At 33.8% G+C, this 14963-nt stretch overlaps 3 protein-coding genes across 11 annotated transcripts in view; 1 reads left to right on the forward strand and 2 right to left on the reverse strand.

The window, feature by feature from the left end:
* Positions 1 to 14963, forward strand: part of LOC138181414 (tyrosine-protein phosphatase non-receptor type 13) — a 149921-nt gene that overhangs the window by 31276 nt on the left and 103682 nt on the right. For 3 of the 9 annotated variants that reach the window (XR_011173511.1, XR_011173510.1, XM_069116177.1), the window contains exons 1-2: positions 1638 to 1780; positions 11175 to 11226. The gene's annotated coding sequence lies outside the window, so the exon portion shown is untranslated. Of the gene's footprint in view, positions 1 to 1625; positions 1781 to 11174; positions 11227 to 14963 lie in introns of those variants that run through there. The other 6 variants (XM_069116174.1, XM_069116176.1, XM_069116180.1 and 3 more) reach the window with 5 other exon arrangements.
* On the reverse strand, positions 501 to 2282 carry LOC138181416 (uncharacterized). Its single transcript, XM_069116181.1, has 3 exons — positions 2119 to 2282; positions 1017 to 1173; positions 501 to 806 (listed from the first exon to the last, which is right to left on the reverse strand). Exons 1-3 carry the CDS (start codon positions 2245 to 2247, stop codon positions 652 to 654), a joined length of 441 nt encoding a protein of 146 aa, XP_068972282.1. The 5' UTR covers positions 2248 to 2282; the 3' UTR covers positions 501 to 651.
* On the reverse strand, positions 5978 to 9226 carry LOC138181751 (uncharacterized). The gene is made up of 3 exons (XM_069116875.1): positions 8768 to 9226; positions 7407 to 7563; positions 5978 to 6983 (listed from the first exon to the last, which is right to left on the reverse strand). The coding sequence occupies exons 1-3, from the start codon at positions 8900 to 8902 to the stop codon at positions 6805 to 6807; spliced, it is 471 nt and encodes a 156-aa protein (XP_068972976.1). The 5' UTR covers positions 8903 to 9226; the 3' UTR covers positions 5978 to 6804.

Consider the following 14963-nt stretch of genomic DNA (forward strand, 5'->3'; position numbering starts at 1 on the left):
CCGCCAGAAAGTAGAGTTGTTTTTATAATTGAAAAGTATTTGAAATGAAAGTACTCGGTTCTGATTGCTGACGAAACGGGAAGACAAAGAAAAATTTCTAATGAGCAAACGATATTATACCTGGATTAAGATTTGCACTGAACGACAAACAACATTCTATCTGGATAAACGTAATATACTTTGTTGGAACGGTCTGTGTATTTCATTCCTCGCAGATGTATCTATTTTATGTGTGTATAAGTATAGTACCTGTATTTTATGTGTGTAGAAGATATATGCGTATCCCTCCGTATCTGTACTTGAATTTGAGTAGGGTGACTTGAAAAGAAGGGGAAAGATATGCCGACAGAATTGGAGATCGACAGCAAGGTTTGCCGCCACAAAATTTGCCACCAACCATAAAAATCTTACCAAACACCAATATGTTTAAAACACGGAGATACTCTTCTATCCTGATTAGAAATATATAGAAAGAAGTTCAGGTGAGTAATAATAACAAATTTAAGTAATATGTTTATTTTTTTCGACATCCAATAGCGCCATACAATTTCTACTTAGAATAACTATATCCATTTTTGAATAAAATAATGCGGAAGTTATTGTTTACGAACGTTAAAGAAAAATAAAATTGTTTAATGGAATTAGTATAGTTTAGTGCGACCCAATGAGCACACGTAATCTTGCGGTGGCTCTTGGTGCAATTCGAATGTGAATGCTGCCTTCAGACGATCCTAAGGTATCCGCAGTCTCACAGACAACCGCTTCGCTGCCGCCTATGTTCTCGGCACTTACAAAATTAATGTTTCCTGTAGAAAAAGAAACATTTACATGAAGATAGTCGAACAGTCACTCAAATCTTATTCAAAGCGTAGCAAATGAACATGAATTTAGTTACGCTCTATAAACTTCTCGTAACAAGAAATAATTACGTATATCAGCGATTTCGCTACAAAACTAAACTTTTGTCTCGCAAGCGTTAGAACGTAAAGAATATGAAAGAATATAAGAAATCTTACCGTCCACTTGCAGCTTCAGAATTAGGACCAATATAAGGTTCTCATATCGATTCGAGTATTGGAATATTGAATTATAAATTCTTTCACCTGCAACATGTTCACCCGTGCTAAGAGTTCCCAGGTTTGTTTGAATATCACGCTGTTCAGGATAAGAATCCTATTCAGAAACAAAAGAAGTAAAGTGAAACTTCGTGTGAGGAAACATGGATATCATTTCTCTCGAATGAAGCGATAAACAGTTTCAGTTTCTTAGGAAAAGTCAAAATGGAAATGTATTTCTTTATTTCGATATTGGTGATTCTTCATTTAATTATATATTAGAACTGCTGAATCGTATAAAATGCTTAAAATGCTATAATAATCCATAATCGTAATTCTTCGTTATTCTGCGTTGCTAACGACTAAACTATGAATGTTTATGCAAATTAATATTTTCACGTGTAGCGGCACATGAATCAACGGAACATTCGAATCGAGAGAGATTCATATTGTTGTGCCATGGAGTACCAACGTTGTTTTGGTTTGCTACGTTCAAGGGCAAACGAACTCCGGACAAAACGTTATCCCCGTTATTTGTAATTGTCAACCGGAATTACGTTCGAACTTTTTGTAATACCACCGATTGATACAAATAGACGAACGTGCTCTCTAGGACGATCATTATAGCGAGTTATACAGCCGAATAGCGAGCGTAGAGTTCAACAGTAGCACTAAGCGAGCGACGATTACGACCGGCATACACTATGTCTGTACTTGTATTTAAAGTGATTTTAATATACACCGACTATTACAATTTTATCACTCGTCTCTTTAATAAACCAACACGTATAATAACACGCCTCATTACGAATGTAGCTAAAGCTAATAGTATGCTGAAGCTTGTTGCAAGTAAATGCAAGTTCAGACTTAATCTAGCTGAGAATTTGCCAAGTATGGCAAGAGGTAAAGAATTAACAGCAGAGAGACCTTCTTCAATCGTAACTCGTAAAATACATATAACAAAAATATCAATATACCTGGTGTCCAAATACTTATAGGCAACCTTATTTTCATTCAAATTACATCTTTTCGAATTGAGAGGAAAAATTTTATATTTACTCACCGGATTCGTTTGTGTAATATCTTCGTCAGTGAATTTCAGAATAACGGTTTCGCGTGGATAATCAATAAGTGCAAAAGTAGCCTGCGCTGCGAGGGCTAGGATGAAGACAGTAGCTATCGAACGAAACATTTTGTATTGTTTTCAGTGTATCTGTAACTATGGCATTGCGGAAATGTTATGTCCCTTTTATACTCCGGATTAGAAGTTTATCAAGGTACACGTAGCTTATCTAAATGATTTTCATTATCTTACTCCTATTTGTGGATACGATGCTCTTCTTTATAAAAAAGGGAAGTTTCTCATGTTATTACCTTCTAATTATTTACATGAGGTTAGATCAGCGAATGCGATAGAATAATAACACAATCGGCAATTTGCAAATCTTTAATTAAACACGTCCCTAGTTTCAAAATTTAAGTAATCATTCTGTTATAAAAATTGCGTAATTTTCCAGATATTGTTGACGGGTAGAGGGTAATTGCGTAATTATTAATATCATAGATGTTGTCTAGTGCGCTGCGTAGCAAATACGCCTATGAGTTATCGTGTTTACCGATTTATGGATACGATGCTCTTTTTCACAAACAGGGAAAGTTTTATGTTATTAACTTCTAATTAACTTCTAATATGGTTAGATTAGCGAATCCGGTAGACTAATGACACAATTGGCAATTTGCAAATTTTTAATTAAACACGTCCCCAGCCTCAAACTTAAATAATCATTCTGCTATAAAAATTGCGTAATTTTCCAGATATTGTTGACGGTTAGATGGTAATTGCGTAATTATTGATATCATAGACATAGTTTGATTGGCGTACTGCGTAACAATTACGCCGTATGAGTTAGTTGTGTCACCGACTTTGATGAATGAACAAAAATGTAGATTTATTATAGTTGTTTTACAATTTTTCAGATCTATTACTGAAAATCGTAGAAAACTGCCACTTTCTTTATTTTTTACCGTTTGTAACTCATAGCCAAGTTAACCGTTTATTATATGATTAACTTTTATACGTAGTTATTAGTGTCCTCAACTATTACTATATACTATTATTTCAAAATCACAGAAGAACAAAAATGTCTCCATGACCGTATGAAATTCTTTATTTTATACATGGATTTTCACAAAACGGTATTTTCATCTGTTTGTACGAAAAATCTGTAATACTGTGTTAGCGTTCTCCTCAAATTCATCTAATACGAATGCGGAAGTTTCATTCTCTACATAATCAATATCTTTTGCATTATCTTCCACGGAAGTCTGAGACAACACATCGTTATCACTATCCTCTACACAAGATAGCAATTCGGTGCATGATAAAGATGTTAATAATTTTCGTAATGTCATTTCGATGGAAATAATAAACTATTATCTATTTACTATTTTTTATAAAATAAAGTATGAATAACACATTACTTTCTTTGATAGATTAGAGTAATTGAACTGACATAACAATACATACCATTCATGTAATAAACTGTAAAAAAAGGAAGATAACAAAAAGGGGCAATGTAAGTTAAGGAACGTACGTCGAGCTGCCACAGTAAGTATGATTAAATTGACGCGTGTACGTCGAATCGGCTTAGAATCGAATAGAGCAAAGACACAATTAGCGAATTATAATTCTCTGTCGAGTGTTTAGTAGAAATAATGTAATTGAAAAAATTCAAAATATTAATTACCTGGACGCATTAATTTCACGAATACGAACTGTCGCGGATATGGAAAGCTCTCCCCATGACAAACATCTAATGTTAATCTAATATCGCGTTTACTTCCTAATTCGAAGAATTCTCTTCATCATAGTCTATGTTGATGGCATTCTCGTTGTCTCAGAGAACTTGTACAATAAGAGTTTAAAAGGTGTTTTCCACTGCCTGGGAGTCGCTTTCTCGAAAGAAAGAAAAAAGATATATCAAGCAGGATATATTAGGTAGATTTTGAATGCTTTTGGAATGACCGACTCGAAGCCAGCATCGACATTGACGAAGACCGAAGAGGAGGAGCTCAGTAAGGTGGAAAGAAAGCTGTCGTATGGAGAATTGGTTGGGGAATTGATTTACATTAAATATGAGGATGACGAATATGATTGATTATATTAAAATAATAAAAATAATTGATTCAAATCGATTTGAATCAAGCAAAAACGACCAGAATATCAAAAAAGGCAACACAAAGTAATTTTGCTTCATGATAATGCACCATCACATACAGCAAAACCGGTCAAGGAAACGATTGAAGCGTTCAGTTGGGAAAAACTTTCGCATGCGGCTTACTCACCAGACTTGGCTCCGTCCGATTACTATTTATTTGCATCGATGGGACACGCACTTTCCGACCAGCACTTCACTTATTACGAAAATGTACGAAAATGGCTCGATGACTGGTTTGCCTCAAAAGAGCGACAGTTTTTTTGGCGTGGCATCCATCAATTGCCAGATAGGTGGGAAAAATGTATAGCTAGCGATGGGCAATACTTCGAATAAAATATTTTTAATCATTTTCATACAATAAACGTGTATTTTCTATACAAAAATTCCGGTTTCATATTTACATACCTGGCAGATATTGTTACGCACCGAGGCTTACTATAGACCTTGTTCCTAACCGTCTCCCTTGGTACTACAGTGTCGCAGACAGATCGTCTGACATAACCGGCGAAATATACACAATGTAGCGCTAAGCGTATAGTTGTCGTCAAGCAGCTAGTACTAGAAACATCGATTCGCTTCCGGTCGATTATTTTATCTACACAAAGAAGGTGGCATACGTGATCATAGGTGTGAACGGTTGCGAGATCCGAGCATGGTGGGGGTCGTCTCCCAGAGAAGACAAAGCAAAAAATCGAAGGGCAGTCAGTATCATTTGAGGATTTAAAGCGAATGTATGGAGAGGCTCAAAGGAATAAAATCCAGGTCGCTTAGTCAAACGAATACGTCGAGAAATATCATAAAGCCGGGTCGAATTATAATAAAAAACTAATTGTATCATCGTTAAATTATATTGTAACGTGTTCATTATAATTTTAAATATTGTTTGAAATTTGCTTTAAATATTTGTTTTAAATATTGTTGGAGATTCGCGGCGTCGATTATCAGAATCGTAGCGAGAATTTACGCCTCTCTCTCTGATGCATTTTCGCGTCTCCACGAACGGTTGTAACAGATATAGTTGACTAATGTAATACGTAGCACGTTGTGTCGCCGATTTTGAACTTGAACGCAGAAATCTATTAATTAAATAATTAATAGCATGTGATAATACAGTCAGGATCAAAGACAATAACACATTTAATTAACACATTTAATCAGTTTCTTCTTCCAATACTTTTTCAATGAATGTTCCAATAACTACATATAATGCGAGGTCCTAAGAGGCTGGAATCCGAATGAAAAGGATGTCTGAACTTCCTCCTAAGTTATCTTGAGTGCCACAGACAACTACTTGACTACTTTGTATGTTTCGGGCACTCGCGAAATCAGTGGCGCCTATAAAAATATTTATATGAAAGTATTCGAGTACCTACGTAAAGCAGTTGATGTGTCAAGTGAACGATAGACGATAGTATTTTCTTACGCATTTTTAACAACAAATAATTTTTTAAATTCAGATGTAAGCTTTCATACTGCATGAATAAAGCTGTGTAGAATAAAAAATGATACACTAAAAAATGTTACTGCCATTAATGGTGAATTTCAGCTATACAGCATGAATATCATCTGATTCGTTGATGTATTGAACCACCTTAATGAAGAGCTGTTCATCTTCGCGTGTTTTTACAGTTTTTAAGTTGTAAACCGGTATTATGGGATTACGGAACAATCAGCACTTGCATTAGTCAGGTTTTCTGCGTATCCGTTTGTATCGTTAGTGGTAGTATAAAGCGTTAAGACTTTTTGAAGATTGCTGATTTGAATGAGATCTCCTGAAATTTTCTCAAACTTTGTTCAGACAACATCAAGATCTTGTACGTTTAATTAGAGTGGTTGAAATATTTCTTTTATCAGGTTTTATATTTTATTCTCATAGTATCCATAATCAATATCCTGAGAGGATAGAAGGAGGTAGTGTGTGTCATTTATACTGTAATTATAGTTAAATTAAAATTTGATATGAAGAGGAATCAGTTTTCAGTGAAAGAGGAAGAAAGACAAACACACGAATTAGAGAATAAAAAGAGATTTACAATGTTATGGTTGGTACGATAATATTCACAGATATGGTGAAAATTATATAAGGTACACTTATCAAAAATTAATCTTTTATAATTTAATGATGCCGATATAGTGATACAGTGACACTGAAATAATGAAAATTATTTCTTGTTTTATTTTCATTTATGGAAAACACGAAAAGCTAATATATTTATAATCTTCTTCTCGAAATGAAACATTTGATTTCAAAATATCTCTCAATAAAAATGTGTTACGATTGCTGATTGATTTTATAAAAATTTTCAGTGTGCAAGGTGTCGATGTCATGTAAACTTAATTTGATATGTAACTTGAATTTCATATGTCCTAATCTCACTATAGTTTCAATCGAGAAAGTCATTGGCATACAATCGAAACGAGAAATCACACATACATTAATAACGATTCTTTCATATTGTCCTCAAATTGGAAATACAATTTGGTCGACCATGACTGAAAGAACATAGTAGTATTAGCACGATATCATCGTTCTAAGACTTGATCATGCGATTATGATCATGCGCCGCAACCACCATATTTAACGTGGCCAAGGAATTCGGTGGTACTCGAAGATTAATGCTAGTTTTGCTTCCTCCTAAGGCGTTTGGATTGCCACAGACAACTGCTTGACTGCCTTGTACGTTTCGAGCACTGATATAATGAATTACTCCTGTAAGAAAGGAAACCATATAAATTGTGTGAATACAGAAATAATATACAGAAATTACGGAATCATTGGTCTACAAATGAAATATAGAATAAAAGGCAAAGAGGGCATGTTTATGCACTTGTGGAAGATTTAAAAGTATAAAACTCTGCGGAATGCACATAATGTGCAAAAAAATCCAAAGTATTCAAAGTAAAATAGTTTTACATATTCAGCGAGTGGAACAAATCGCTGTTTACGTTCCACTTTTTAGTTAAAAGAATATAATATTCGCATAAGTATCCACAATCTAGTCACAAACTTATACTGGATAAGTTTCTTTTAACAACGAGTGGTGTTTGATGTGTTCATCGACGATTTAATTGACCAAGTTTTTATTCTATAAAGCTAAGAATATGAAAAATAAGAAATAACGGAGTAAGTTACCGCTCGTAACAGATACGTCTAACGTTGAGCTTTGAATCGTGTTGGTTGGATTGTTGAATTCAATTACACGACGAAAAACTGTTTCGTCTGCGTAGCGTTGGCCGGCGGTGAGGTCCCCGATAAATAGAGGTCCACGTTCCTCTGGATAGGAACTTACCTATGGAAAACAAAAAAGTGTGTAATAAAACATTCTATTTAAATATCGGTTGTAATGTTTGTTATTTTTCTCAAGTTACGACCATAACTCTAGATCATACAACAGTACGTTAAAAGAGGAAAGATTTCTTTACTTGGATATTGATATCTTCAATAATTTGACATTTACAAACTTTAAGGTATTAGGTTTATATATGTGATTTTATTTGTTCTCTTAAATCGTATTAAGTAGATTTTAGTATACAGCTATTACTTTAAATAACTCGAAATTATAGTAAATTCTTGAATTAATTACTAATAAACAGAGGAAAGATAGGAAAAGAAAGAGAGAGAGAGAGAGTAAGAGCATACACACACATGTATAGAGATTCGTAGGATTTTTTCGCAAAATGGCACTAACATTATTGTATATGTAAAAGTATGAAAGAATATCACATGGACAGATTCATAAATCCTGTATTAACAAATTATCAAAAAAAAAAAAACATAAAAAACAACAAGAATTTTGAGAAAATACATTTAATCAATTACACGATCTATTCTTTCTATTTAAATATTCGTACGAAAGATATTTTATTTTCTTTTAAAGAATATTCTATCGCGTCGCGAAAAATATCTCTTTATTCAAATTATTTAAATTGCTTGAATTTAAGATCGGATTTGCTTGACTTTAATCGACTTGAAACCTTCTGACCAACGTGAACCGGTTGTTTACTTGACTTGGGATATCTTTTGAAATTTCTACGTGCATTCTCATTAATCGTCACTTTAAGACTATCGAATTCAAATATTATAGTTTAAAACCACCATATTAGTACCAATAAAATGCATTCTTTCCTTCGATACGAATTTCATTCGTTTCTCGTTATTACTGATATTCCGACAAGCATCGCGTTCTCTAACGTCGTTCTGGATATTCGTTACTGAAAGTCAGTTCACAAAGTCAGTAAAGTACAAATGTTCCCACTCAAACAACTTGTAGTGGTTTATTCTGATTTTCTTATCATTCAAGACACTTCGTTGTCTTCACGTTTTATGAATTAAAAGTTTAATCCTTATTTAAATTTACAGATACGAAAAATTATTATCTCGAATACGATACAAGCGTTAAGAACAAAGAAGTTGGTACGAAAAATGCCAAAAGTTTGACTAAACACAATTCGTTTGAACATGACTAACGTGGGAGATGCTTTAGGGTCGCTCACCGATTTTGTTTGTTGCACAGCATCGTTACTGGTGAGTTCCACGTGTATGTTCTTGTCCTGAGAAATATCGATAGCAGAAGCGGCCTGAAGTAGTGGTAGGGCCACGATGAAAACAGCGGCAATTGAACGGAACATTTTGTATGGTTTCACTGTGACTGTGACTGCGCCATCGAGGAGGTGTACCTCTCTTTTATAGACCGAGCCGAAAGTCCGTCAAGGTGAACGTGACTTATCTGAACGGTTCTTTTGTGATTTCTCCATTGGCTCCTATCATGCTCTTCCCCCTGGAATACAAATAAGGGAAATGTTACCGGGTACAATGCCACGTATGTTATTCGTCTCACGACGATACAGGCCCTGAGCGATGGATTTTCCTGTTATGTTTCTTATTTTATTTTTATCTCTTCCTTACTGACCCTAAAAAATTATACTCATATTACTGATGTTACGTGCTGTATAATATTACAGATGTTCAGGAGTTGTATGCTTCGATAAAAAAAATGTTGAAATTACTGAAAGGTATTTATTGGTTTATAATTAGATTGCGGATATTTGTACAATTTAATATATCGCACATAACGTAGTAGATCAATGGATTACTCGATAGAATTATATTATGCATAAAGCAATATAGATTGGAATGTAAAATATTACACAATGGGAATATAACATGAATGTAATATTAGAGTAGAATAGAATACGGGTTATTTACGATATACTGTAATATAGAAAATATAAAAATTGCTAATGATTAGAACAGTGTAGAAATCAGATTAGTAATATAAAATTACTTATACTTGTTAGTTATGCAGTAGTACTAAGTATATATATGTATCAAATGTTGTGTTTTCTGAAGCGGAAGTTAATCATTTTCATTCCTTAACCAATGTGTTATTGCCCGCATAAGTAATGACGTGAAGTAGATTTATTCACGATTATATAACGGGGGTGTGATATATGATTTTGTAAGGTTTCGTTCGACAAAGACTAATCAGAGTACACGCAGTGTGAATAAGTAACAGATTACATAAGTTCATCAGGAAAAGGCAATTGATCGCAAACATATTTTGTATTCACTTTTCTCATACATTCACAAGTTTACAACAGCACGTACACATTCTCTCTCTCTCTCTTTTCTTTTTTTATTGTTAAAATTCGTGTTAGCATTATAGACTACGATGCATGACACTGATCGCAGACAATAAAAGGCATGAAATAAAACGCAATCACTAACCGAATAACGATATGGATTGGTGTCATGTGGATAACGCGTAAATTTGATTTCGTAATGCCTTTTAACAATTGAATGTATCGCAATTAAAAGGTAACTCCACTTTGTGTACTACCCAAAAGAATTGAAGCATCCTTTGTCACTTTGATTTTCACCGCCACCTCTTGTATTTATATTAATATCGTTTTAATATTATTATTTCTATATCTATATATACATGTTTTCATTAACGATATTCATTACAATATATTTATTATTACATTTTATTTATCACATATTATTATGATACTTTAGTACTCAATGAAGAATTATATTACTGCCAACACTACCAATTCATAGCATCTTTATAAAAGGAGTTAACTTCTAAAGAATTTAATTTTTTTTTTTTTTTTTGGTTAATCAAATCAAAACCAGTTTTAGTTACACAACCCAGAAGGTGGAGTTCTTGTAAATTCTATTGGCATATTAATCGTTCTTCGTTATCATACAATAAGATGCTTCCTGAACGCTCTGCCGTGCCACAGATCATTTGAAGATCTCCCTTGCCCCGGGGGTAATCACGAACCTTTGCAAACTCTGCAGAAAAAGTTAGCAATCTCTAGTTTTCAACTGTTAGGGTAGTTTTCTCTCATGTGCATGAGGACCAAGATTCCTTAGGGACGTGTATATACCGCAGGCAGTTTTGTCTTTGTGTAACGATTTAGCTGCTGTCTGCCAACTTTCTTGGATGTTCGAACAACTTGGCTGGCTGCTTGTGTGGAAATCTTAACCTATATTCGAAGTCCCCGTTTCCGGTAGCCACCTCGAGTTTCACAACGAAGTTCTTAATAATGCGATTACCGCACCCTTTCCAGGCCAGCCGTCTTCAACTTCGCCGTTTCTTCCGCTAATTCGATCGTTCATCCCTTATATCGCCATCTGGTAGCAATGTTTGCCAACGAATTTGACAGAGAATTCCTTAAGGGCATTAATATCTCTCTGATTTCATTCGTTGCTCCTCTTAGTAATCGATGTGTTTGAAAATACTGGGAAACTTTGGAATATTTTTATCCACTCGTTAAGTTCCCCGTGTTCTATGTGTTTTATGTATTGCTGGAAAATGAAAAATTCAATCGTTTTCAAATTTTCGAAAATTTAAGACCGAACTGTTACTAGAAATAGATTTTTTTATTTCAGATTGGATTTAAGTGACGGCAACTGGTGATGCTGCAAATTATTATTCTCACAGGTATTTATATTTTTAACTTCACTTTTATGGATAATAAGTAAAATGAAAATTACGACTCGGGACTGGTTTGGTAACCGACTTTCATTACATTTTTATTTCATTTTAAGGATCACCTATTTGTAAGATAAAGAGATATTTTGTTTCACATGGTATTATAGAGGTTTCAGTGATCTTAATATCTTTAATTTTGTCATAACTTTCTACGTTAACATTTTACTTTTTAATTCAAAGGTGTATTTTAAACGTTTCTATATTCTCTTTTACGTAAACAGTCCAGAATACTTAAAAAACGCACGAGCATAATAAAATCGATTTTGACATAATTGAAAACAAAAAGACAATTAGATCCAAAGATATAAGTATGTTAAAAATGGATGACATATGTGTAAAAAAATATATTTAATCCCAAAAGCAAATAAGAAAGAAGATTTAGAAATATGAGATTGGTTGATAGCGTATGGAACTTTAAAACTATTCTGTCATGAAACGTGGAAAATGTAACTTATTCGCAGAAACAAGTCTAAGTAATCTTCAGAAGAAAGTTACAAATGAAAAATATTAATTTTCAATCCAAATATCCGATCTTTTAACGTCTATTCTCCTCCATAAGTTTAAGTGTTTAATGAAATGACAAAAACTTATAATGGAATGTTTTTGTCGTATTTCTCCTCGATTCTTCGTTCTGCTTTATTTACCTTGACTGTGGGGAAGTACATTTAATGTTTGAATTCTCTCATGCTGCTGCTTTACGTTTTGTTTTGGAGTAATTAATTAACGAAGAAGACTGTCGTAGGAAAAACTGACAATCCGTTGTAGGATAATGCCACTATTTCTTTACTCAGATTTTATTTGTTTTAGAATTTTTGCCTAACGAATGCAACAATACACATAAATCGAATGTTTCTGTTTTAAAAGGTTTGTTTAAAAGGTCACAAAGGAACCATTCAGGTCTTATTTATGCATCGAGCTATGCTATTTAAATACATGAAGTCCAGTTGCTTGAAAAGTTACTGAAAAAAAGAAGCGGCTGCAAAGTGCTCCAACCGGCCAAGGACAAATTATTCTCATTTTGTAGTCGTAATAAGAAACGGCGTGGCCATTTACAAGACGATCCTATTTCCAGCGTTTCTTCGAATTTGCATTTTCCACGGTTTTCGTTACCGACGATAGTGTGAATCATTCCTTTCTTGGAAGCTAAATTTGCCAGCATCTTCTTTTTATCTCCTCTCAACGGGTTCTGTATAAAATTTGTCCTTAGCTTAACACTTTACATAAAATTTACACGTATTAATGGAATGTACTATATAATTCTGGATATTATATTAATTGTTGGAAGACTTTGAGGGATTGGAAATCATGGATTATCTACCTTCTCATGTCGTCGTCTATGAATTGCCAATTAAGAAAAAATGGAATGTAATAATTATTAGTAAAATATTAGTGCCATATATGAATTTTAATTATAAATATGTTAAAAGAAAATCTTTGATATAAGTGTGTATATGATTTACACTGAAATTTTTTAATTTAATTTTTGCGGTAGTCGACGATAATGGCTGCAATCATTAATTTTCGACGTACAACTTTCTTGTGAATAATCCATAAATTATTCAAAGTTTTGCGTAATAAAATTTTTTATTGATCCACTATCTGAGATGGAAAATGGAATATAGTAGTTACATACATGTTTTGCTTTTTAGATAATAAATATATTGGTTAGGAATTGTCTTTATTAAATACCTTTGAATAAAAAATAAGTAAATACTTTTCAGATGTTTCATTTGAATCATTTCTTTCCATAAAGCATTTTCATAACTTCAATAAAATTGTATATTTTTGCACAAATTATTGCGAAGCTGTATACAAACGGTATGAAGCGGCTTTAGTAAATGTAGATTAATTAACAGAGTACATACTTACTACAAAGGATTCACTTTATTCAATGAGTTTGTTTGCATGCGTCAGTTCAATTCAATTACTGGATTGGCCACAGTCACAGCGTATTGGAGAACCATATTTAAAGATAAAGTGAATTAAACGTGACCTCATGAATTTGTTTATCCTCTTTTCTCTTATTTTCTTCCCCCTTTTTCATGCTTGGAATGTAGTTCGCGCGAAGAAACGATCAATTTGCGTACGAATGAAGAATAAGAGGTTTTTTAAGTTAAATGCATCTAAGTACATAGTTAGGTAAATCGAATTTCTACAGCTATTTTTATATCATTATGAATTATCCTTTTGCATCATTTAATCGCAGCCTTTTTATGAACTCGTTTATTTCATTTAGTTTCATTATCATTGTGAATAATTTCTCTTCTCGTATTCCTGTTTCGTCACTTCGGATAATTGACAAGTTGAAGAACAATAATATTATTAGATATGAATAATGTTTATCTATTAAAATTTAATGTGATTAAAATGCTGTTTGCTCAATCAATATCTGTTTTCATAAACACTTGTCAAAATATTTCTGAGTAATTTAACGTATTCTATAATATAACTTGATTTTTATTTTAAGTAAAATAAATCAGATTACAGTACAGATATTAGTAAAAACAAAGTCAATAAATAAATTAATAGGAAAATGGTGCAAAGTGGAAAGAAAGCTATTTCTTGTACTTACTGTATATACAATCAGTAGGATATGCACGACAATAATTAACATATATTACTTTGTTCCTAGAAGTTACTTTATCGTTTATTTTATTAATTCTCATATAATACTTTCTCGCTAAGTCAAATAACGTTAGTTGAACAAGTTAGTCACAATGTTAGTCGAACTTTTCCCTTTGTTTTTTGATATTTTTCCTTAGTGGATCTAAAGTACGCGATAGTTCCTCATTCTTCCATTACTGTATAAAGACTAATGGCGTGCCACGATATACAAGAAGTTCGATTATTCTATGCAAAGTTCAAGATTGAACTTTAAAATGTTGAATCTCAATTGGCTCAAGCAACCTTACACGAAGAAACGTCTCCGTTTACCTCTATGGAACTAAAAACGGTGCTTATTTCACATTTATCCAAGAGCCAGCAATAGCAGGAAACAAAGTGGCAACAAAGTTTCTGCAGAAATGCGAACTGTTCGTAGGAAGCAGCCCACGCTGCAATATGCAAGAAACCAGCGAGCGTTCGTCGACAAGTAATTGGCAGGGGAAGGCAAACGAATTGTCGATTCCTCCTCCGCTGACTTTCTTACTCTGATTAATTAGCTTCCATTCCACGGAGAGCCAGCCAAACCGAGATATCATTTCCCTCCTCGTTGTACTTTCGTTCGGACGTCATTCGCGGATTTAGTCGCGGACAGGTCGGGATTCTACTTTAGTTCCTCGTTAAATCTGGGTTAAGTGTTCAACGCGGGGGAGTCCAGACTCGATTTGCACTGTCGTCATCGAGCTCTATAGAGTTCGCGCGCGCGTGTAGCCATCGAGAAGAAGTCGCGCGTCGCTACCTGAATTCGTTTCGAATAGCCGTGTTCCTCGTTACCAACCTGACGAGTAACCATGCAAACACGAATCGTATAAAAGGGATGAGCGTCGTTATGCATCGTGGCACCTAGCGAAAATCGCCGCATTGTCGGCGGCGAACACAAGCAAACGAATTGCAACCATTTGCGCGAATATCGTCTACAGCTTAATTGCTCGGCAAGCAAGAAATACAGTGGAGGATAAAATAATGTTTAAGATCGATACGCTTCGAATTTTAGTAGTCTAGTGAAAAGTAAACATTTCGCCGCT

This window comes from Bombus flavifrons, chromosome 7 (assembly GCF_040668555.2).
Source record: "Bombus flavifrons isolate JBK064 chromosome 7, iyBomFlav1_principal, whole genome shotgun sequence".
NCBI lineage: Eukaryota > Metazoa > Arthropoda > Insecta > Hymenoptera > Apidae > Bombus > Bombus flavifrons.